At 35.1% G+C, this 24,021-nt stretch overlaps 3 protein-coding genes across 4 annotated transcripts; 1 reads left to right on the top strand and 2 right to left on the bottom strand.

Moving 5' to 3' along the window:
- Rab14 (RAS oncogene family member Rab14) lies at window positions 1–7,576 on the bottom strand. Its single transcript, XM_028320965.1, has 5 exons — window positions 7,319–7,576; window positions 6,922–7,031; window positions 2,618–2,798; window positions 1,227–1,409; window positions 1–358 (listed from the first exon to the last, which is right to left on the bottom strand). Exons 2-5 carry the CDS (start codon window positions 7,025–7,027, stop codon window positions 187–189), a joined length of 642 nt encoding a protein of 213 aa, XP_028176766.1. The 5' UTR covers window positions 7,028–7,031; window positions 7,319–7,576; the 3' UTR covers window positions 1–186.
- Window positions 7,577–9,196: 1,620 nt separating this feature from the next.
- ND-13A (NADH dehydrogenase (ubiquinone) 13 kDa A subunit) lies at window positions 9,197–14,255 on the top strand. Of its 2 annotated transcripts, none has more exons than XM_028320967.1 (3): window positions 9,197–9,302; window positions 11,279–11,455; window positions 14,025–14,255. In XM_028320967.1, exons 1-3 carry the CDS (start codon window positions 9,267–9,269, stop codon window positions 14,088–14,090), a joined length of 279 nt encoding a protein of 92 aa, XP_028176768.1. In that variant the 5' UTR covers window positions 9,197–9,266; the 3' UTR covers window positions 14,091–14,255. The 2 variants fall into 2 exon arrangements, with proteins under 2 accessions (XP_028176768.1, XP_028176767.1); XM_028320966.1 differs by lacking the exon at window positions 9,197–9,302 and adding an exon at window positions 9,437–9,660.
- Window positions 14,256–16,092: 1,837 nt separating this feature from the next.
- On the bottom strand, window positions 16,093–20,893 carry LOC114364741 (uncharacterized). Its single transcript, XM_028321019.1, has 3 exons — window positions 18,406–20,893; window positions 16,624–18,327; window positions 16,093–16,188 (listed from the first exon to the last, which is right to left on the bottom strand). Exons 1-3 carry the CDS (start codon window positions 20,716–20,718, stop codon window positions 16,093–16,095), a joined length of 4,113 nt encoding a protein of 1,370 aa, XP_028176820.1. The 5' UTR covers window positions 20,719–20,893.
- Between the last annotated feature and the right edge of the window lie 3,128 nt (window positions 20,894–24,021).

Below are 24,021 nucleotides of genomic sequence, written 5' to 3' on the forward strand. Positions count from 1 at the left end.
TTCGTGTCGCACGTTGGTCGTGCGTTTGCAAGACCGCACACTAACTATTGGTAATTGATAATTTTATTGTGACGCAATTGTCATACAATTAGCCTTGTGCGGTCCTGCAAACGCTCGACAAACGTCCAACACGAAACGTCTAAATTGGAAGCGCCCTTAGCACGAGCAGTAGTCGCGCGCGGCGTGTTAGCACGAGCAGTTGTCGCGCGCGGCGGGCGGCGCGGCCAGCGGGCGGCCGGGCGACGCCGGCTTGTGCTGCACGCCCGACTCCGCCGCGTTCAGATCCAACCGACCGTCCTGAATACTTTGATATATTTTTTTTGCCGTTTCAAGGAAAGCTTCTTCAACATTCTGTCCCCTGAAAAGGAAACGTATGCACTGTTTATTTCAGCAGCTTGTGGTATTTGTGCGAATTATCGGCAACACTATAATGATATTGCCCAACTGCGAACGCTCTATGGGCTCTCGACCAGTGACTCATGGCGTATTTCGAATCCGCAGTATTTTATACTCTATTTTGAAACAATAAAGGCTTCCACAGACCAAACGTGGGTCAGAAGCAGTGCGGGTCAGTTGCAGCGCGGCTGAGGCACACTGAAAGCAACGCAGTTTCAAAGCAGTTGCAACGCGGACGGTTTAACGCGCTGCTACCGCCCTGCGTCTGGTGCGTCATGCTAATTTATGGCCGCCATAGTAATAGGTACAACAGCGCGGGCCCGCGTTCAAATTTGGTGTGACACACTTCAAAGAGTATCTTGTATTACAACTTGCGCGGGCCCGCATTGAAACTGCACTGTTACTGCCCCGTGTTTGGTCTGTGGAAGCCTTTAAACTTAATGAAAACTCTTTGGCTTTATTTGTATTCAATTTTGAACTTGAAAAATTTCCGCTGGACACTCTTTACAACGTAAACTCACTTCACAACTTTAAAACAGTGTGACAATACCGCGTCCGTTCAAGTCTGATTGGAACCATGAGTGCACCCGATTCACTCCGAAGATATCCAAACGTTATACGTCACCATCTTCTTCACGTATTTCTGATATTCGGTTTGGCCGAAGCTTCGGTTGGTTTTTGGCCGAAAACGAATATTCGATCGGTCACTAGTATTTTATTCTGACGCATTTGTCACACGCCTTAAGTACTGTTTTTTATGTGCATGTAAGTTTTAAATAAATAAATAAATAAATAAATACAATGGTGAAATCAATAATAATTTTACTCACGTCTTGGCACTAGCTTCGACGAACATTAAGCCATTCTCATCAGCAAATTGTTTAGCTTCTTCATATGTAACATCTCTCTGACCATCTAAATCCGATTTGTTCCCGATTAAGAATATCACAGTGCTGGGATTAGTCAAGTTACGTGTGTCTGTAAGCCAGCTACTTAAATGATTGTAAGTTGACCTAAGAATGTGAAATGACAGTTATTATTATTGTTATCAAATCAGTGTAAAATTTCTGCAATGAAAAAATATGTAGGTACTAGGTGCCCTTCGGGTCGCCTAAAATGTTGGGTCCGTGGCCGAGACCCCTAGTGTTCGACGCACCCGTGGTCGACGCCCCCGGTCAGTGAAATTTGATTAGAAGCAATTTTTAATCAAATGTACAGTCAGGCACAAAAATGTTTATAAACGTATAAATATTTATATTGATCGTACAAATAAATGTTTAATATATTTTACCATAGTGATTCCTACAAAAAATGATAGGTTTTATTTTGTAACTAACTACAAATAAAATTATAAATTATATAAGTTTTAAGTATTTATAACAAAAAATTTAATACAGCATTTTTTGTAATAATAACATAAATAACAATTAATAGGAATTAAATCACATCTTTTACTTTTTAGTATAACAACAGTAAACATGCAAAATCATTGTTTTTTCATTAGTTTTCGTTGACTGTACTTAGTGCAAAAGCCGAAAAAATATGACATTAAATTAATTTAAATCGCGGGCGTCGACCACGGGTGCGTCGAACACTGGGGGACTCGGCCACGGACCCAAAATGATTGGTCTTTACTGGCGTAAATTTTTTTATGTGTATGTATGTTGTACCTACATAAAATTCTGCCCGGTTAAAAAGACGCAACAATTTTTTTTTAGATATGAGTTAAACTCAAGGACAGGTATTTATCACCGTTTTAACTTGTTGTTACGCCCAGCGGTGCGCCCTTTTAACTGGGTTACCTCCGCCATATCGAATAAAAAATGATCGAAAATCAAAATATCGAACACGTTTCTTCGAACGATCAAAATATCGAATTTACAAATGATTGAACATTCAAAATATCGTTAATGTAAATTTAATAGGTATATTCTTGATGAACATACTGTGCCTATTAAAACGGCACATATGAAAACTCTGGCGATTCTGTTTTTTTTTTGCCAGCTCCTTTCATTTTTCGTAACCTTGGTACAAAATAAGCATAAAATATTAATACATAACGAAAACAAAATTGGGACTTTAGTACATCGGGACCATAGTAATATATTTAAATTTGGAAAATAAATAATTCCTGTCTTTGAAAATTAATCAATGGTAAATCATAAGGTTCATCAGAATGTGAATGAATATTATTTATTTAAAATAACAAGCTTAGTTTTACCTTCTCGTTATATCATAAACCATTAGAGCACCAGCTGCACCTCTGTAGTATGAACGAGTGACAGCTCTGAATCTTTCTTGTCCTGCAGTATCCCAAATTTGCAATTTGATTTTTTGTCCAGCTACTTCAATTATTCGAGTCCCAAATTCTACACCAATAGTATGAGGACAGTCGGCCATAACTGTAACAAAATATTATATTTTAGTAATGTTGTTTTTATTTATTCACTTAATTTTATCCAGGTTAAGCAGAGACAGGTTATACAGGGTGGAATTTTGTATTGCCGCCTGGATCGAAATCCTACTCTAAAGGCTTCCACAGACCAAACGCGGGGCAGTAGCAGCGCAGTTTGAATGCGGGCCCGCGCAAGTTGTAATACAAGAAACTCATTGAAGTGTGTCACACCAAATTTGAACGCGGGCCCGCGCTCCAACCGCGCCGCACTTCAACTGCCGAGCGACAAACGAGGCGGCGCGGGTGCGAGACAGAAGAAGTACAGAAGCGCGTTCGCGACGCGGGCCCGCGCTGTTGTATTACTATGGCGGCCATATTAGCATGACACACCGGACGCAGGGCGGTAGCAGCGCGTTGAAAGCGGTTTTCGAATATTTAAATTTTTGACAACCGCCCGCGTTGCAACTGCTTTGAAACTGCGCTGCTTTCAGTGTGCCTCAGCCGCGCTGCAACTGACCCGCACTGCTTCTGACCTGCGTTTGGTCTGTGGAAGCCTTAAATATTTCACTCAAAGAAAACATTCTTTTATTTTTGAAAAGTAAGAAATCTGAATTCAAAGATTTCCGAAAATTCTGAAAATCTGTTAAAATTGTAATACATTCTGTGTTAATTTGCATTGATCATTAAGATTACCTAATTATAAGTATGAAACCTCTCTAACAAAGGGCATCTGACAAAATGGACGAAAAGTAAAGTAGCCGGCCAAAGAAAATTGTGAACCTGAAATCAGGTTGGCGGGTGTATGCTGAAATTGGACGATACAAGTAAGTTATGGTTTTGTAATATTTATCATTATATTTTAGTACCTCAGATAGTACCTCACAAATATATTAAAATAAAACCGAATGCGACGAATAATTAACGAGAAAATGATATGAAAAATTGCTACATGACTAGCTGAACATTTTTTATTGTGACGTCATTCCTCTAGGCCTAATAACTGATAGTATGAGTTTTAACACGTTTTACTTACAAACATACTCTTTTTGCTTTGAATGAAATGCTGTGGAGAGGGTCATTAATTATACACATATTTTAAATTAATTTACTAAAATAACTCAGAATAACATTAGGCTATAATTTATGACGATCTGTGACAAATGAAATTTCACGCAGGTGAAGCCGCGGGCAAAAACTATCAAAAAATAAAGGAATGTATTTTTGAGTAAAATTTTCTATCTACGGTTTTTACTTTCGCAAGTAGGCTTTTAAAAGCCTCTTTTAGACGTCGAAGTAATAACCCTACCTTCTTACTATTGCTTCGGGACTATAAATGGGGTGTGCGTGCGTTACCTCAGCGTCCATGGTGACGCTGATCAAGATGTGCATATTATATGGAAAAGTTAGTGCCTTATATCCTGTGAATGTGCTGCAAATCTAGAATTTGTGCCCAATAAGGTTTAGGAGTAATTGGAGAAAATAAGATTCCGCTGCGGTAATGCTTCAAAAAAATCAATCAAAAACATTTTATTCAATTTAGACCTCTGATTCACGTTCATAACGTCAAAATATCGTAAATAAAAAAAAAGCTAGCCCTTGTAGATATGTAAAGACATGTCTACTTATCTTTTGGGCCCTACCAGCGCTTCGAGACAAACATATGGCAAGTGCTGAGAAGAAACGCCGGAACAAACTCAGTCTCTCTTTCAAACTCTTGAAAACGTAACCGCAGCAGCATCATTTTTATCTATAGACAAATTTAAAATAGCTCAAAAGATAGATTGTATTTGTGCCTTTCCTTGTTCAAGCAGCGGCATTTGTGCCCCCTGTAGTTTTTGAGTAATGAGGATCAGTACTGTTGTAGAAAATTCAATAAAACTAGTATCTACGTTAATCTTTAAGACATAAGAAAGATATATCTTTTTGAATTATCCAAATCGGACCATTACTTACGAAGATATTAAGTAANGCAAGCAAATGCCACTGGGGTAACGTTTCGCAGATTTCCATAATTATCTTCAGAACGACTTGATGGACAGATACGATTTTTTGTCAGCAGGAGCGCTATGATTAGTGCCAATTTGTGCCATAGTCATTATTCCAAAAAAACGCATATGAATTATATGGGTTTCTGTGAATATAAAAAATAGCCTCTAGATCTTCAACCACATAAGAAAGGCGCTGTGATTGCAGTGGCAGATGCCTATTGCCTATACCATGAATTCATACAGAATTAATCTATACTTCTATACTAATAATTATTATAAATGCGAAAGTAACTCTGTCTGTCTGTCTCTCTTTCACGCCTAAACCACTAAACCGATATTGATGAAATTTGGCAGGTAGATAGTTTGAGTCCCAGGAAAGGACATAGGATACTTTTATCCTGGTTTTTGAAACAGGGACGCGCGCGATAAAGTTTTTCTGTGACAGACAAAATTCACGCGGGCGAAGCCGCGGGCGGAAAGCTAGTGACAAAATAATATAATAATAGTTAAAAATCATGCCGCTGCGGTTACTGTCTACGCACGGATATTGCCCGCGGGCGACGTGACCGGAGGGAGCAGCGAGCGGGCGGCGAGCACGCAGCGAACAGACGAGTAATGTTCGGTTCGCAAGCGAACATCCACAAAGACAACCCTGAGGCATTCTTCAAAGATTTTGCACTAAACGGTTGCTATTGTAAAGAACAATGGGACAAAACGTCCCCAGAACTGTAGCACTTTAATACCTACTTTATATGATAGACCATGCTAATACTATAATTTTATTATACAACAGCTCAAGTGTGACATGTCTCAGAAAAAAGTTATATCAAACGGTATCACGTCTGCTTGAGCGTTAAGAAAACTCGACCCGGACAACTCGACCCCTGCGACAAGTCGATCTCTATTACAACTCGACCCCTGTTACAAGTCGACCACTGCGACACGTCAACCCCTGCGACTACTCTGAGCACTTATTATAGATTCAGTTCAGGCATTGATTGATGGAGCTAAATGGTTTGCAATATAATATAATGGTTTGCATAGTTGAATATTTTAGAGTCAAATTGTCACAGTGGTAGACTTGTCGTAGGGGTTAAGTTGTCCGGGTCAAGTTTTTGTAGGGTCGAGCATCGTTTGAAGTAGGTTAAAATTAATTTAATCGAGTTATAATACGATGTTATAGTATAATCATATAAGGTAGGTATTAAAGTGCTAACAGTTCTAGGGATGGAGTTCATACAAAATGTCCCATTATTCTTTAAATCAAATAGATTCTATTTTTATACAGTCCACTCGTTATTTTATTTATCAACTTGCACTTACTCCTAAACCTTATTGGGCACAAATTCTACATTTATGGCACTATTACAGGATAATAATTATAAGGCACTAACTTTTTAATAAATATGCACATCTTGATCAGCATCACCATGCCGCTGCAGTAAATGGGCCAGTGCTTAGACAAAGCAGCGCAAGAAACTCAGTCACTATTATCAGTCTCTTTTCCATGGGTTTACAGTATATTATATTGTGATGAATGTGAAAATGATTAATAAATTAATTACTGCCGGTTATTATGACAATTACTTCATGTCTTGGTAAATGTGATTAATCTTGGTAAATAAAATCATTTATGTATGTATAAAACTAAATAGGCGGGTTAGGGGTGGCCCAAGGGCCTATTTGACACTTGAAATCAAAACAATATGTTATGGGCATCACGGAAAAGAAAGAAAAATTCTAAACTCATTATGCTAAAATATGTTTAAATTAATGTATGATATCAAAATGTTTAAAATATGTGGCTGTACACAAGCCGGTGTTCTCTTTTATGATATGTGTTAGTACTAAGGTTAGGTTACATTATGAAATAATAACTGATAAATGTGATTAATTTCTTACCTTTACCTCAACATGTGTTTTAAATTTAAGAATGGGCAATTCTACGATTTATTGGTAATTTATTGAAAAGTTTAATGCATGTTCCCATAAATTAATTACCAATCTTATGCAGTCTCGATATTTGGAACGGCCAACATATGTAAATTATCCAGTACATAAATATTTCACACACAGGTAGATAATGTTGTCAGTAGGCACATTCAAAATAAATAAAGGATAAATAAAAACAAAATTACTTACATTTTTTATCAGTAAATTGATGTAAAAGACATGACTTTCCAACTCCCATATCACCAATAATGATGTACTTAAAAATATAAGAATAATTATATGGTCCAGAAGTCATGATCCTGCAAATAATTAAGATAAAAACAGGTAAATAACAGTAATTAATTAGAAAAGTTACATATTCAACATGATTGCCACACAAACAAAAAAATCGTAGCGCTTTTTAATAACATTCAATCAATTCAATGGAACCAAATGATAAACTAACAATTAATTTGAAGTAGCCCTATTATTGGTGTGTCAGTGATTCATTCATAGACCTTCAGTACCCAAGGTAGAAATGCACAAGTAAATACATATTGACAGTAAAATGTATATAAAAACCCAAGACCAATTTAATATTACTTACGTAGAATAGAGATGATTTTATTACGCGTAACAACACAAAGAATTTTTTGTCTTTCTTTTTAAGCCTCAGCAGTAAGTGTCAAGTGCAAAACTTTCACTAGTTGGACTAATATCTTACAAAGTTTCAAATCAAGAGACTTTCAACAATTCCAATACTTAGATACTACAATGTATTGTTAAATAAAAATTATTCACACTCTAGTTTTCCACCATCACAGAAAAATCAGCAAATGACAAACAACAGTCGTCAGTCACTCGCACAGATTATAAAACTTTAGTGATGTAGTCAATGCGATTACTTAAAAAAGTGCGATTCGGTATAAATAGTATAGATGTCCTACACTGAACCTGCGCCACCGTCAATACTCTGATATCCGCTTTATTAAACAATAACAAACTAAATTTGTACAGGTAATTTACAAACTTAAAAACTATACTATATACAAAAAAAAATACAATATTTACAAAAAAGGAAAATAAAAGTTAAATTAAAAAAGTATCCCTATCCCCAGATCTGTCGGTGAGGTTAGCGGTGCCCAAAAGGCTGGCAGCGTTTCCGCGTTGGATCGCTAGGCTTAAACGCTGGCCAAGGTAGAACCCGGCCTTCTGGTCACCGGTGACCTCGATGATGCGGGAGGAAAGCTCGGTGAAAAGCTTTTTGGCCTCCGGGCCCCAAGGTCCCAGCGTTTCCACGCCGAAAGGTACAAAACGGTAGCAGCTGTCTAAAGCGGAATATTTGCTTTTCTTCAAAGATTCCGCTGAAGCAGCCGCAGCGCCTGCAGCCCTCGACGTGGAAGGCACATGGGAGGGGGCAAGAGTGTCGCAGCAAGTCGCATCCCAGACCAATGCCCGACCCTCTGATATTAATAGTTCCGATTTTTGCCACGTCGGAATCGGAAACTACCAGAGAACAGAAATAACAGGAGTGGAACTGACAGGCAATCCCCTCTAGCAATGTAAGTAGACCAGTGGTTCACTCAGTTTATAAAAACTAGTTGCAGCGCCACCAATGACATATTCCAAATGTCACTATTGAAGAGTAACGTGCTGCGATAAAAATGGTGAATTGCAGTGTTTTTAATTGTAAGAAGAGATCTGAAACATCAAATTTTGAAAAGGACCACATTACATTCCATCGGTAAATATTATTTTATTTATTTCACATTAATTAATACACTAAATTTGCAAAAAACTAAATTTCTAGAAGTGTTGCCACTGGAATGACTGGAAAGCAAAAATTCCTAATTGTGTAATATTTTAAGGATAGTGTACTTATAACAATATAATCGAAATTCTATGCAAACAATTTGATACTGCCAATAGGTGTTCTCTTTTATGATATTTGTTAGTATTAATACATTATTAATAATCACTGATAAATGTAAATTCATTTATTACTTTTACCTCGACTGTCGGGAATTATTCATAATAACCGGCGATTATTAATAATTTTCAATTTATCACATTTACCCTGACATAATAAACGTGTTAAGTAAGTTCCCGCTATTTTACAGATTTCCAAAAGATCCAACTACTCGCAATATCTGGATCTTATTATATACTATAATAATAAATAATATTTGTATTTTTCACCATTTTTCTCTATCTGTTCAAGTCATGTGTATAATGTAAGTACTTATTATAATAAAAATGTGTAGGAATATTTTTGTTAACCTTCGAAACAAGGCTTTTAATAGTTTCTTGCTCTGTAAATAAAAATTGAAATTAAGTTTTTCAGTTTTTCTCACTTTCCTTTTTTGCCAGTCTGGAAAATTTATTNATAGAGCAATGATTCTCATCGACAAAAATATCGATAGTGTCTCAGCGCCATCAGCTGTTACACAAATGTCATTACCTCGTCCCCCTCAGGAAATGGCGAAATTTTTTTGTATGGAAATAAACGCGCGCTGCTACTCCTGTTATTTCTGCTCTCTGGAAACTACTGAAAAATGTCATTTGCAGGAGGGCGCTGTCATCAATTCCGGGTAATATTTGCGATCTTTCCACCACCACGGGTGAGACGGTTCGGTATAGTTCATCTATATATACCCAGAGCACACCCAGAGCCTACTAAATAAAAAAAAACATCATCTGTCAATGTCACTGTGGCCATCATCCCACATCATCCATCAAATTATTCTCTATGCATCAAACCTCGAAAAGTCAGTGTAATTTTATGTAATCTTCAGAATTAGTTTCAAAGGATAACAGCTATATAAAATGAATTCTTCAGTCAGATTATTGCAATCTAAAACGCTACTTCAATCTTATAAATATGTGACACCGTGTTTAAGTCGCAACGTTTCAAACAAAGTAGAAGATATCTGCACCCACACAGGCCAAGTACATACTTTTGTTTTTTATTAAATTTTATAGCATAGAAGGCTATTTATTCTGAAAATATTACAGTTTTGGGTTGGAGTATAGGAAACGGGGCGCTATGGGGCACGAGACTTAGAAAAATTTTTTATGAAAAAAAATTTTTTTTTTAATTTTTGGCTTTTTTTGCCGGGAATGTTCAGTTTTTGGCAAAAAATTAAGATAAAATTAACTACAACTTAAAATCCACACTTCAATAATATATTATCTTTACCAGCAGTGTGTATAATTCAGGTATTCTATACAATACCTAGGTAATTTATACAGGATGTTTGACGGAAGGTTAGACGTTAGTTAGGGTCATTTAAGGAATACAAGTTCGCCCATTTCACCCTAAGTAAGCTACTTTTTGTTTAATTAATAAAGCACATAATTAAAGACCTAATGCCAAACAAAGCGCCAGGTTATCACTGGCAGGGTATTGAAGGAGTTATTTAGAAAGGCAATCATGCTAATAACATATCCAACGCCATAAAATACTGTTGAAACGAATGAAACCCCACATTGATGACGTGATACCTGAACACCAATAACATTTTTCAATAACATCCACAGAACCATAAACAACTTTTCAGAAGCACCAAAAAAGAAACGATACTATTTATAGACTACTAGTTATTTTTTTTAATAAAAATTTAAAAAAATCCCGACGTTATGTAAAATTCGATTTTAAAACTTTACTTCCGGTTTTCTATGTGAACAAAAAAGAAATTTCAAAGAAGAACGGTCATCTGTGACCCAGGCCCGACAGAAACGAGACATACCTCAGTTTTTTGTCATGACAAAATAGTTATTCGAAATCTATGTTTAACTCCAAAATATTACCCTTTGTTTTTCTTCAGGCGTTATACAAAAACTAATACAAAATGCCTATTTATTACCAAAATTGGTAAATGTATGAACCTGAGCTGCTATGGAATGTATCTAGGTGACCTGGAGATACAGCCGGATTATACAGGGTGGAAACGATAAGTGATCTTACTCGATTATTTCAAAACTATACAATTTTTTTAATAAAAATTTTAAAAAATCCCGAAGTTATGTAAAATTCGATTTTAAAACTTAACTTCCGGTTTTCTATGTGAACAAAAAAGAAATTTCAAATTTGTAGTAAATAGTAAGAAACACAGTTATTTATTCTAAAAAGTCCAATTGTTACTTTATTTTTAATCAATTGTAATAATAGCAGCAATAGCTTCCGAAAAATATGTTCCTAAAATTTTATCAAATTTTTGAACGCTCATAAAAAACTATGCACATCCATTCAGGTCAGACAGCAGTACATACATTTAATCCAAATATGAAAAAATCCAAAACCTGACTTGATTTTTGCTGTCCGCTTCACGTGATATGTCCCTACAGTCAGAGAGAAAATAAAAAACCACACACTCCGCTACAAGGATAGACTATCAAATTATCCTAACACATCGGTCCAACATCTCATGACTATTTTATTTTGCGCCTCCCACGCATTTAACTCTTCTATTCATTGAATATTAGATGCAAACGGCACTTGAGCTTTGTTTTATAATCAGATCATTCGTATTAGGTACTTACTAACGCATTTGTTTTTTTTTTTCAGAAATGGGATTCAAATGATTATAGAATGGTTAGATTCATGAACGCTCCTAAACAAGTTAATCAGAATTGGGCAATTAACTTAATAGCCGAAGTTCCTCCAAAAGAAGTGACAGGTAGAATTGTTTGGTGTGATGGTGGCAGTGGACCAGAAGGACATCCAAGAGTATACATCAACTTGGTATGTTTTTATTTTCATTAATTTGATTTTGTGGCTTATTGTATTTCCAGAATGAGGATCAGTACTGTTGTAGAAAATTCAATAAAACTAGTATCTACGTTAATCTTTAAGACATAAGAAAAATATATCTTTTTGAATTATCCAAATCGGACCATTACTTACGAAGATATTAAGTAATAAACACAGGCCGTTTTTGCCGCTTAAAGTCAAGGTACGCAGGGCCGCGTGACGTCACTATATCCGAATCGAGCGCAGCCGGCGTACTATTTTGGGATGGAAAATATTTTTTTTCAGCTAAATTATCAGTTTTAGAAAAAAAATTTTGATAACATTTATTCATCAAAATAAACTAACCTATCGATCGACCAGTAATTTTTGAAAATAACAATTGTGAAAAATAGGTATCGCTATGTATTAAAAAATATATGTATAACTTTATGATTGTTTATATTGAACATAATAATACATGAGTGCTAATACCCAGTTTCTGGCCTGGGGGGGGGGAATTTTAAAAGTGCGGGCGGCGGCCGGCCCGCCATTTTATGCGCGTGACGTCATATTACAACGACTGGCTCATATTTGTATGGGTGGAATCTTGCAAACTGAATTAAGACCCACTTCCAGGCAACCGATTAAGCTGAAATTTCGCAAACACATGTGATTTGGATGACCATGCAATATTATGATGACATGGAGCTGATCTGATGATGGAGCTGGAAGGTGGCCATAGGAACTCTATAATAAAACGACTTAAATGCATCGAGTTTGGGCTCGTTCGTTTTGTATTGATGAGTATTTTAATTCTATATAGTAATCGGGGTCTAATGATGGAGCTGGAAGGTAATTCGCAATAAAACGATACAATCGCATCAAGTTTGGGTTTGGTTCAATTTTAATTTCTGTGATGGGTCTAGGTGTTAATATGTATAATAAGTTTGTATTTACAAAAAAAAATTATTTAAGTATGTTTATATCCGTTTTCTAGTGAGCGGACGCTGTGAATGTACGTCACACGGGGTCACGTGACCGTAGGCGGGACTCAATATTTAAGCGAACTTTGAATGCCTATAAAATCATAACTACTGGGTATTTTTGAATGAAATAAAAACTAATGTATTTGTAAATGTAAAAGCTTAACTGTAACATAGGTTTCAAGTGATTTTGCATACCTAGTAACATTCTCAATTGAAAGAAGATATTTATTTTCTTTTATTTTATTTACTTATATAGGAAAATAAGCAATGGAACAATACGTAAGCATAACTGCATAAAAAACCGACTAAAAATTAAACTGACTCCGAAAAAGATTACACTAAAAGTAGAAAAATAATTTTACGTTATCTCCAATATTGTCGAAGTTATCGCTGGAAAACTAAACAAAGTATCGTATATTTTTTATTTAAAATTATCAGTAATCTGATTAAGTGAATACTTAAAATAATATCGATTAAATTTACAGATTATTGTCTATGACTCACAGGTTACAGCACTGATGTGTCAGAGACAAGTCATAGACAATTTGTTACCATTTTGTTGTATATGTTACGGTTAATGTGATAAATTGAAAATTATTAATAATAACCGGTTATTATGAATAATTCCCGAGAGTCGCGGTAAAAGTGATAAATTAATCACATTTAACAGTGATTATTTAATAATTCAACCTTAGTACTAACAAATTTCATAAAAGAGAACAACATCTTGTGTACGTCTTCGTGTACAGCCAAACTTTTGAACGTTTTGATATCATATATTAATATAATTTGGCATAATGAGTTTGGAATGTTTCTTGCATAATATTACTTTTCCATGATGCCTATAACATAATGTTTTGATTTAAAGTGAAAAATAGGTTAAGGTGCGGCGGGGGGGGCCCTTGGGGCCCCCCTAAGCCGCCTATTTAGTTTTTTACACACATAAATGACCTCATATTAATCACATTTACCAAATCATGCGGTAATTATTCATAATAACCGGCGATTATTCATAATTTTCACATTTATCACTTTGACCGTAACATATATATGTATGTATAGATTATTGTTAGACTTAAACACGATAAAAAACTTGAAATTTATTAAAAAAATAAACATCCTTCTTCATTTGGAGATAACACATGATTTTAAACGTCAAGTCAATTTGACAAGTCTCACAAATTTTCATCGTCCACGTAATTTTGCTAAAATAATTTGTTTCAAAGATTGATTTCAAACTTATATAAACGTGAAAATAAAGTTGGTTTCATGGGCTTGTTAAATAATGTGTATGTTAGTATGAACACGTAAGTGATTAAGGTGTAATTGTGTATGAAAGTGTTTGTTTACATCTCTGCTGGATTCTAAAAAATCAAGGTATATAGTAATGGTCCGATTTGGATAATTCAAAACGATATATCTTTCTTATATCTTAAAGATTAACGTAGATACTAGTTCTATTGAATTTTCTACAACAGTACTGATCCTCATTGAATCATATTGAACCTATTCACTTTAAAATTAAATGAACACACTTAGAGGTGTGTTACTGACAATCTCAGTAGGTTTGTGTTAATCCAAACATTTTGTTACAGGATAAACCTGGTGACCACTCCTGCGGATATTGTGGACTTCGTTTTGTTAAAAAAGAGTGTCATTAGAACTACTCGATCTCGATATCGATGTTGCTGTAGTGTGATTAATAAAAAAGAAATAACTATGTAATTTAAAAATAATGTTTTCTGAATGTAGTAATGTGATGGCATTGAATATACCTATTATGTTTTTAATTGGTTACTAATAAAAATAGTAGTTTTGAATTCTCATGATTTGACGTAATATTTTTCCCAGAAATTCAAAATATTTAAAAATAATTATATTTTTTTACCCCTTCACGACAAAGGAAAAATATTTCATGAAATAAATTTCAGATTTTTTTATCTAGTTTTATAAATGCAGTTAAATCATTCATATGATTTTTATTGGCTTTTTGTTTGTTGTGAAATGGCAATGCCAGATTTTGTATGGAAAGTGGCGTCTTTTTTTTTTTCGCGCGGCCATCGACCAAACTTTGTTTTTTGATTACAAAATAGTGTAATAAACCAAAATTACTATGACATGTATACCTCTAAACTCAGTCTGAACTGAGTTACGAGCGTTAGAAATTTGATGATTTTCATACTAGATTTGCTTTTTGTGCGCAAGTTTTGTAAGAAATTGCAACAAAATATTGCGCTATTTTTTTATTGCGCTGATTCTGCTCCATAATGATGTCTGGAGCCTTTAATGGATGATATTGTTTGTTTACACATACAATCTCAGTATTTTGTTGCAATTTCTTACAAAACTTTGCGCACAAAAAGCAAATCTAGTATGAAAATCATCAAACTTCTAATGCTAGTAACTCAGTTCAGATTGAGTTTAGAGGTATACATGTCATAGTAAGTTTGGTTTATTACACTATTTTGTAATCAAAAAATAAAGTTTGGTCGATGGCCGCGCGAAAAAAAAAGACGCCAATTTCCGGCATTGTCTTTTATCCACGAAAACTATTAATGTATAACTATACAGGGTGTTAGGTAAATGGGTATATGAGCCGACACTAGCCCATGTTAACATGGTCATATAAATAGTATGTAGTAAGTACTACAATAATTTCACTTCGCGATTATCGAGAGGTTTTGTCGCATCACTAGTTCACAGACAAAAAATATTTTTATGTCAGTTGGCCATTTTTGATGACATTTCTGCTGATTTCTAAAAAATTTGACTGTAATTCAGTACTTTTAACGCCATCTCTCATGGTATAATAGCACTAATTGACAAGTTTCAACCAGTGCCCGAGCGTGATTTGAACTGTGCAGGTGAGCTCTTTATTTTATTTCGAAAAAATATGAAATAGTAACAGAGATCTTCTGTAATAAATACTAGCGTGTATTTATTATTACAAGGGACACGTGGAACATACAATTTGTGTATTTTGTGTTGTCTTTGTATTACTAATCTCGAGTTTTAGATTTGTACTCAAATGATCCCATCAGGAGGCAACTGAGCATTTTGAAATTGTTCCAAGTGATAACGGTTTTATTGTAAATTCTTTTTTTTTTCAACTTTTTTATTGTTCAAAAATACATTTATGTCAGAAATAATATAATATATTAAATAATTATTTAAATCATTTTTTTATATCCAGATAGGTAATAATACTGTCAAAATGTTCTCACCAGAGGCCTTGAGAACACTTGATGACGGAAATCTTTCGGATTTTCTGCTATCTTCAGATGACTAAGAGAAATTTGGAGAAGCCATTGATCTATTCCTCGAAATTATTGACAGTATGTCTACCTCGGACAAACGATTCAGCTAGGTAGGTCCAATTTCTAGAAAGAGGTCATTCGTCGAATCCAACTCGGCTGGGCAGCGTTCGAGCAATTACGCAACATCTTTTCGTCCAAAATACCTCAGTGCCTGAAGACTAAAGTGTAGGTACAACCAATGTGTGTTACCATTAACGACTTATGGTTCGGAAACGTGGCCTCTCACTATAGGCCTTATACAGAAGCTCAAAGAGGCACAGCGTGCTATGGATAGGGCTATGCTCGGTGTTTCTTTACGAGATCGAATCAGAAATGAAGAGATCCGTAAATGAACTAAAGTCGCTGACTAGCCCGACCGATTAGCACGCTGAATTTGCAATGGGCAAGGCACATAGTACGCAGAACTGACGGCCGAAGGGGCAGCAACGTTCTGGAGTGGAGGCTGTGTACCGGAACAACGCAGCGTGGTACGTCCACCCACAAGGTGGACCGACGACATCATAAAGGAAGCAGGAAAGCGCTGGACGCAGGCCGCTACCAACCGAGCAACATGGAAACCATTGGGGGAGTCTTATAGGACTTTATTCCTATCCTGTATTCAGCAGTGGATGTCCTATGGCTGAGATGATGATATGATGATGATGATGATGAAAGAAGATATTTAATTTTGTTATTTAGATAAAAAAATGATTTTTTTTATAAAAAACTAATTAAAAAGTGTTCCATAAAAGTAAGTTCTATTATTTCAATAACACTGTTAATCCTATAAGTTTTTTTCACGTGAGACGGATGGCCACATTTGTAGACATAAAAAGAAAATGCATTTTCTCGAAAAGTATAACACTAGGATTTTTTTCATTATTTTTTTCTTACATACCTTACTATACTTTAGTTGCATAAATTTTACTAAATTGATCGGGTGAAAAAAAATTAAAGCGCCTACAAAGGTTTTTCCGTTGTCGGAAAATATTTCCGCTGGCTTTCCGCGACGAGACAAAAACCTTCTTAAAGCTAATAAATATGCTTCAGAACTGAGACTCGTTACTAACTCTAAATGCACTGCACGAGTAGTAAAACAAACAAATAGGCATATATAACATTTGCTCAATTTTGCCCCCCTTCCCCTTCGATTTAAAATGAACACAGGTCCTGCGTAATCAACCCCACAACGCTGAAATGGATACCCTGGCTCTAGTCGTTCAGATGGTAAGTTACCCATTTTTATATTTAATGTCTTTCCTCTTTGACGTGTACACGAAATGCACTTATGTACAGTTTGCTTCGCCAAATCTCGCCCTCTGAGTACCCACCAACTGTCTCTAATAGTGGCAAGAAGCAGCTGAGGTCCAGCATGAAGTAAGTGAATGTGTTCAAATCGAAACAAAAGTTGAGAGAAAATATGCTTTGAGCTTAAAAGTATAGGGTGTTTTTTATTATAAGAATAATGTTCAGAATTTTGCAATCTTCCTCCCACTCTAATAAGACCCGAATTGTCCAAAAAAACGTCCAGACCGGAAATATGTCTAGATTTTATAGGTAGGTTATTTACTAAAGCGTGGTAAACATCTGGATGTGATTCTTGTTGTGCAAATTTTGCTAAAACATTTACCGACTCAGTAAGCTCTTTCGATGAGAATGGGCCGCTGCTGCGCTGCGATTTGTTTTTTATGCGCAAATTATTAATAAATCGCAACACATAACACATTGTGCGTCTCATTCGATTCCAATTAGAGAAACGTTCAAAAGGAAATGCATTATTTAATTTAGCTAAACATGATATTGTGCAATTATTTGATTTTAACTCCGGTATTTCACACATATCAAGAACTTGAACATCATTTTGACTAGATTCATTTTTAATTTCACGCAAAAACTCTGGCCCGTGCCACCAAATATCTGATTGTTGTAATGCATCGAGTGGTAGTCCACGTGACAACAGATCGGCCGGGTTATCTTTGCCCGCGACATGTCGCCACGGCAACTCACCGGTCAAATCATTTATTTGTACCACTCGGTTTTGAACAAAAGGTTTCAATAGATTTGGAGACATTTTGACCCAGCTGACGACAATCATTGAATCTGACCAAAAATAAACATTATTAAAACTTATTCTCCATGACTCACTAATTTTCTTAAATAATTTAGCCCCGACTAAGGCACCGCAAAGTTCAAGCCGTGGCATAGTGACTGGCTTAATAGGAGCGACTTTGCTTTTCGCACAAAGTAACCTGACTAGCACTGGTGAATCATCGCTGTAAGTACTCACGTACGCGCAGGCCCCATACGCGTCCTGTGATGCGTCTGTAAATATGTGCAAATCCGTGTATTTAGAATGGGGTTCCCTCACGTGACGTGGTATGCGTATGTTTTGTAAGCACTGAAATGTGTTAATAAAATTATGCCACTCATTACAAATATCATTAGGCACGGAGTCGTCCCAGCCCAGCTTGCAAAGCCATAGCCTTTGCAATAATATTTTTGCTATTATAATTACTGGCGATAATAAACCCAACGGATCATAGATTTGTGAGATAACAGATAAAATTATGCGCTTGGTAACATTGGTAAAGTTAGGATCAATTTTTGTAGTAAAGTGTAATAAATCTTCAGAATGAGACCAACCCAACCCAAGCGTTTTTGTTGAACAATTTTTATCTATTGATAATTCTTTTGTAATTTTACTATGGGAAGGTTCTAGATTAAACATCCATTTACGTAAGGGAAAACATGCCGACTTTAAAATGTCTGAAACTTTACCACAAATGTCCATTAAAGTGTCTTTATTATCGTGACCTGTTACCAAATCATCAACGAAAAAATCCTCGTCAATAATGCGTTTAATTACGTCATCCTCGCATTCTAACGCCAGCTGTTTGATGCATCGAATGCTAAGGTACGGCGCAGACGCCGTGCCGTATGTAACGGTATTAAGCTGGTATACACCGAGTTCATCTGATTTATTTTCACGCCAAATAATTAATTGAAGATTTCTTTGGTCGGATTGAATATTGATTTGCCTGTACATTTTCTCAATGTCAGCGCATGCTACATAATTAAACTGACGAAAACGCAGTAATATAGAGAAAACGTCATTTTGCAAACAAGGACCTATTAATTGTATGTCGTTAAGCGACTGACCTGATGTAGTTTTCGCACTTGCATCAAATACAACTCGTAGTTTTGTGGTGGTGCTGTGTTCGCGCAACACACCATGATGAGGCAAAAAATAATTTGGAAATGTATAATTATTAATGCGAGTCATATGTCCCAATTGTATATATTCATTCATGAAATCACAATATAGTTTTTTATATTCAGGTGAACTACGATCTAGTTTACGTTCAAGAGCGAAAAATCTATTTTGTGCGAGTGCGTATGAATCTCCTAGTGTGTCGCTGGCCTTAGCCAATGGAATGCGCACAAAAAATCTGCCCGCATCGTCTCGATACGTCGTTTCATTGAATAATTTTTCGCATATTAATTCGTCTTTTGTGAGTTTATTGCATGAAGTGATTTCTTCCAACTCCCAAAATTTTCTAAGTTGAGTATCTAATGATTGTGAATAATTACACTGAACCCTATTTATGCGAGTAAATGTTTTATTTTTTATTGGACCAGATATTATCCATCCCAATTTAGTATTTTGCAAATACGGGCCACTATTTAAGCGAATTAAGCCATCGTTTAATAAGTCCCAAAATTTATCTGCACCTATTAACAACTCAATTTCAGTTTGAGATTGAAAATACGGATCGGCTAACTGAATATTTTTTGGAACACTAATTTGCAATTTACTATTTAGTGCAGGTAATTGGGCCGTGATTTGAGACAAAACTAAACATTTTAAGCGAGTACTATAATCTGTGTATTTTGATTTTAGATTTATGTCACACGATTTTGATGAATGAGTCACTGAGTTACCAACACCAGTGACCTGAACAGTGGACTGTATTAATGGAACGTTTAATTTTTGACATAATGATTGACTAATGAAGCAGTGCTGACTACCATTATCTAATAAAGCGCGAGTAGTGTGATAGGTATTATTTGCATCTGCTATTTCAACCAAAGCTGTGGATAACAATACATTCTCTAATAATGAATGAGAAGTATTAATTTTATGCGTATTTGATGCGTGTGCTGCTGAATGCAATAAGTTTGTGTTACTAGAATGCGAACCGACTGCATTCTGTGACTCTGAAACTTGCACCATAGCTGATGATGTTGAAGCGTCATCACTATGAATTAAGCTGTTGTGTTTTTGATTACATATTTTACATGGGCCGAACCAACATTCAGATAAAATATGGCCGGCGCGTAAACAATTAAAGCATAGCTTTTTCTCTTTTAAAAAACTAATTTTATCTTTAACTGACAAATTCAAAAATGAATTGCATGCGTATAGTGGATGAGTATCGTTACACATACTGCAATTACGTGAACGCTTTGAATTATTTTTGTTTAATGTGTTTGATTGTTTATTTTGTGTTGTTACAAAACTATGTGATTTATTTTGAGTATTCAACCGGTTTTTAATGTTGTTATCAGACGTCGTGCTACCTTTACTGTGAGATAAATTAATCGTTTCTAAGACATCCGCCCTATTTTTAAGAAAATCTAAAATATCATTTAATTTTAAACGTGTGCCAGACTGTGTTTGTGTGAGAGTACCTTTGTAGTATTCCCATTCACGCTCAGTGCATGAGTCTAATTTAGAAGTGATTAAATAAATAATTAAAGTATCCCAAGACTCAGTTGGCTCACCTAAGGTCTTAAGGGCACGCATATTTTTCAAAATGTTATCAATCAGCTTACGAATCTGCACTGATGATTCCTTATTTAGTGATGCAATATTAAACAACGCCTTGACATGATTTTGGACAAGTAAACGATTATTGTTATATCTATTTTCCAATAGATCCCATGCTATGATATAATTTTCAGATGAAAACTCCAATGATTTAATAACCATCAATGCATTACCCGTGAGAGAAGAACGCAAATAATGAAATTTTTGAACATTATCTATTTCTTTAGAGTTATGTATCAGAGACAGATATGTATCACGATATTCCAACCACTGGTCGTATGAACCATCAAACGAGGGTAGTGAAATCGTGGGTAGTTTAATTGCACAGGAACCTTTAGAAAATGATTTATTGCGGGCGGCTGCTAGTTGAATCACTGTCACTGAGCAAGTAATTTGTTGAATATTATGATTAACTAGCTGTGCCCGCGACTTCGTATGCATGAAAACCCGTTTTCGCAACATTTTTCATTTTTGCTCTGCACCTATTACTTACTCGTAGCGTGATAGTATATAGCCTATAGCCTTCCTCAATAAATGGGCTATCTAACACTGAAAGAATTTTTCAAATCGTACCGATAGTTCCTGAGATTAGCGCGTTCAAGTAAACAAACAAACTCTTCAGCTTTATAATATTAAGTATAGATTTAAAATTATTCAGTTTTAGCATCCTACCTACTAATGTTGTAAGTAAATGCGGAACTTTGTGAGTATGGATGTTTGATACTCTTTTACGTAAAAACTACTAAACGGATTTTTACTTACACTTGATAAACTTTACAGTACCTAGATAATATTTTTTATACATGAGAATAGCATAATAGAGGTACTCAGCTTTTGCCTACGGCTTTGTCCGCTATAATAATATGTTTATATTTATTTATAAAAAAAGATAAAGTTACTTTCGCATTTATAATATTATTTAGTAGGGATAATTCATAACGATTTTGTCAAAAGCAAGTAAAGCAGATTTTGAAATAGTCTGAAATAGTACCGGTACCAAGAACTTATATTTTTTTCGTTATCCAAATGTTAATATTATTTGACATACGTTTAGGTATTCAGTTTGGCAATTTGCCATTCATTCAGGTACTCCAGTCCTTCTTAAATGTTATAACATTTTATGGCTTTTAAATAATTTTTGCCAGGGGGGACAACAGTCCTCAAATCATTGATTAAAAACTAGTCCTGTTGTCTCCCCTAGCCAGGGGGGACAACAGGATTTCGAAATCCTGTTGGCTCCCCTAGGGGGGCCAAGCAGGGGGGACAACAGGACTGCACCAACTGGATGCGTGTGGCCAGGGACAGAAAACGGTGGAGGGTTGAAGAGGAGGCCTATGTTCGAAGGCGAACCCAAAGGCTGACATAGATAGAGATAGATAGATCAATTTTCTGACTTCACCATACCATTTATATGCCCATGTTAACATGGGCTAGTGTCGGCTCATATACCCATTTACCTAACACCCTGTATATCGGATATACAGTGTGAGTCACGTTAAAGTGTACATATAAAAATAGATGAAACTAGACCTACTTTTATCGACAAAAAAGAGGTCAAAAATTTTTTGAGATTTTTTTTTAATTTTTTTATAGAATTTTTTTTCTTCCAATTATTTATTGTAAAGAAAACGTAATAACTTTTAAACTAAGAGGTATATTCTGATAAAATAAAAACAGTAATAATGCTAAATAACAGGCGATACTAAAAAAATACATAAAATACACAAAAAATGCCAACAAATAATAAAAAATGATACTTTTTGAAAAAAATCTGCTTATAAATTCGTATTTTTTTGGTTATTTGATAAATTTCTCCAAAAAATGCCCCTATAACAGGTGGTTTTTATTACTTTTTATTATTCTCTATCGTATTATCTTTGTAAAACTAAAAATTGCATGTCTCTATCCCTATCACAACATTTGCTATGATCGTTTGAACAAAGGCCTGCCACAACATTATTCTCCGCTACAGGTAGAGACAATTTTAATTTTAACTAAAATGCTTGTTTTACTTCGAANTGATAGAAGATATTTAATTTTGTTATTTAGATAAAAAAATGATTTTTTTTATAAAAAACTAATTAAAAAGTGTTCCATAAAAGTAAGTTCTATTATTTCAATAACACTGTTAATCCTATAAGTTTTTTTCACGTGAGACGGATGGCCACATTTGTAGACATAAAAAGAAAATGCATTTTCTCGAAAAGTATAACACTAGGATTTTTTTCATTATTTTTTTCTTACATACCTTACTATACTTTAGTTGCATAAATTTTACTAAATTGATCGGGTGAAAAAAAATAATTCAGGTCTGAAAGGGTTAAAGACAATAGATTGCAATAGATATTTAAAAATACAATAAAAAGTAAAAAAGTCTCCATCGCCATCGCCAACAAGTGATGTGCATGCGTTACGATAATTAGTGGTGTGTTTAACACATTGTCGATAAAATAAAATACTCAAGATTAAAAAATATTTTTTTCGGCCATTATTTTTTTACGGATTTGTGTTCAGTATCAGTAATATAGTAACCTCTGTAAATATGGCAAGAATGCAAAGTAACACCCTGTATATCCGATATATCATAAATATCCGATATTTATCAGATATACACCACAAAATTTTTATCACCGAAAAAAATTTAACAGGTTATGTAGAAATGTGTGAAAAATTTAAAGCAAAAGAAAAAGAAATGTTTTTCATAAAGTTAATTTTTTCATAAAATCTTTAGTCCGTATTTTACGCGTCACAGCTTTGTCACTCCGCTGCTCGTTAGAGTAGTCGTACGCGCTCGCACGTTGCATCGATCTGTCTGTATATCTCGCTCACGCCTCGACCACGCTTCCTGAGCCCCGATTACGGTAATTTTTAACGTCTACAATCCAGACACGCTTCTCGATTCTGCGATACGATTGGTCGTTCAACAGCGTACGTCAGCTGTTTTGACCAATGGTATCGCAGAATCAGAAGCGCGTCTGGATTGGAAACGTTAAAAGTTACCGTAATCGGGGCTCTGTGTTATTATTACATACTTAGCTAACTTAGACCATTTTGAATTCTAATAAGTGTTAAATTATCGTACGTAAATAGTGCTAGCGACGCGTGTGTCCATAAATTACCAATTTTAGGAGGAAATTTTGAGTCACTTTATTCAACTTTTTTTTTGCACAAATGGGATCAGTATTAATAACTCATTATCCAGAATATTTTTTTTCGGTGATAAAAATTTAGTGGTGTATATCTGATATACAGGGTGTTACTTTGCATTCTTGCCATATTTACAGAGGTTACTATATTACTGATACTGAACACAAATCCGTAAAAAAATAATGCCCGAAAAAAAATTTTTTTTTATCTTGAGTATTTTATTTTATCGACAACCTGTTAAACACACCACTAATTATCGTAACGCATGCACATCACTTGTTGGCGATGGCGATGGAGACTTTTTTACTTTTTATTGTA

Source organism: Ostrinia furnacalis, unplaced genomic scaffold (assembly GCF_004193835.3).
Source record: "Ostrinia furnacalis isolate ACB-3 unplaced genomic scaffold, ASM419383v2 OfSCF7464, whole genome shotgun sequence".
NCBI lineage: Eukaryota > Metazoa > Arthropoda > Insecta > Lepidoptera > Crambidae > Ostrinia > Ostrinia furnacalis.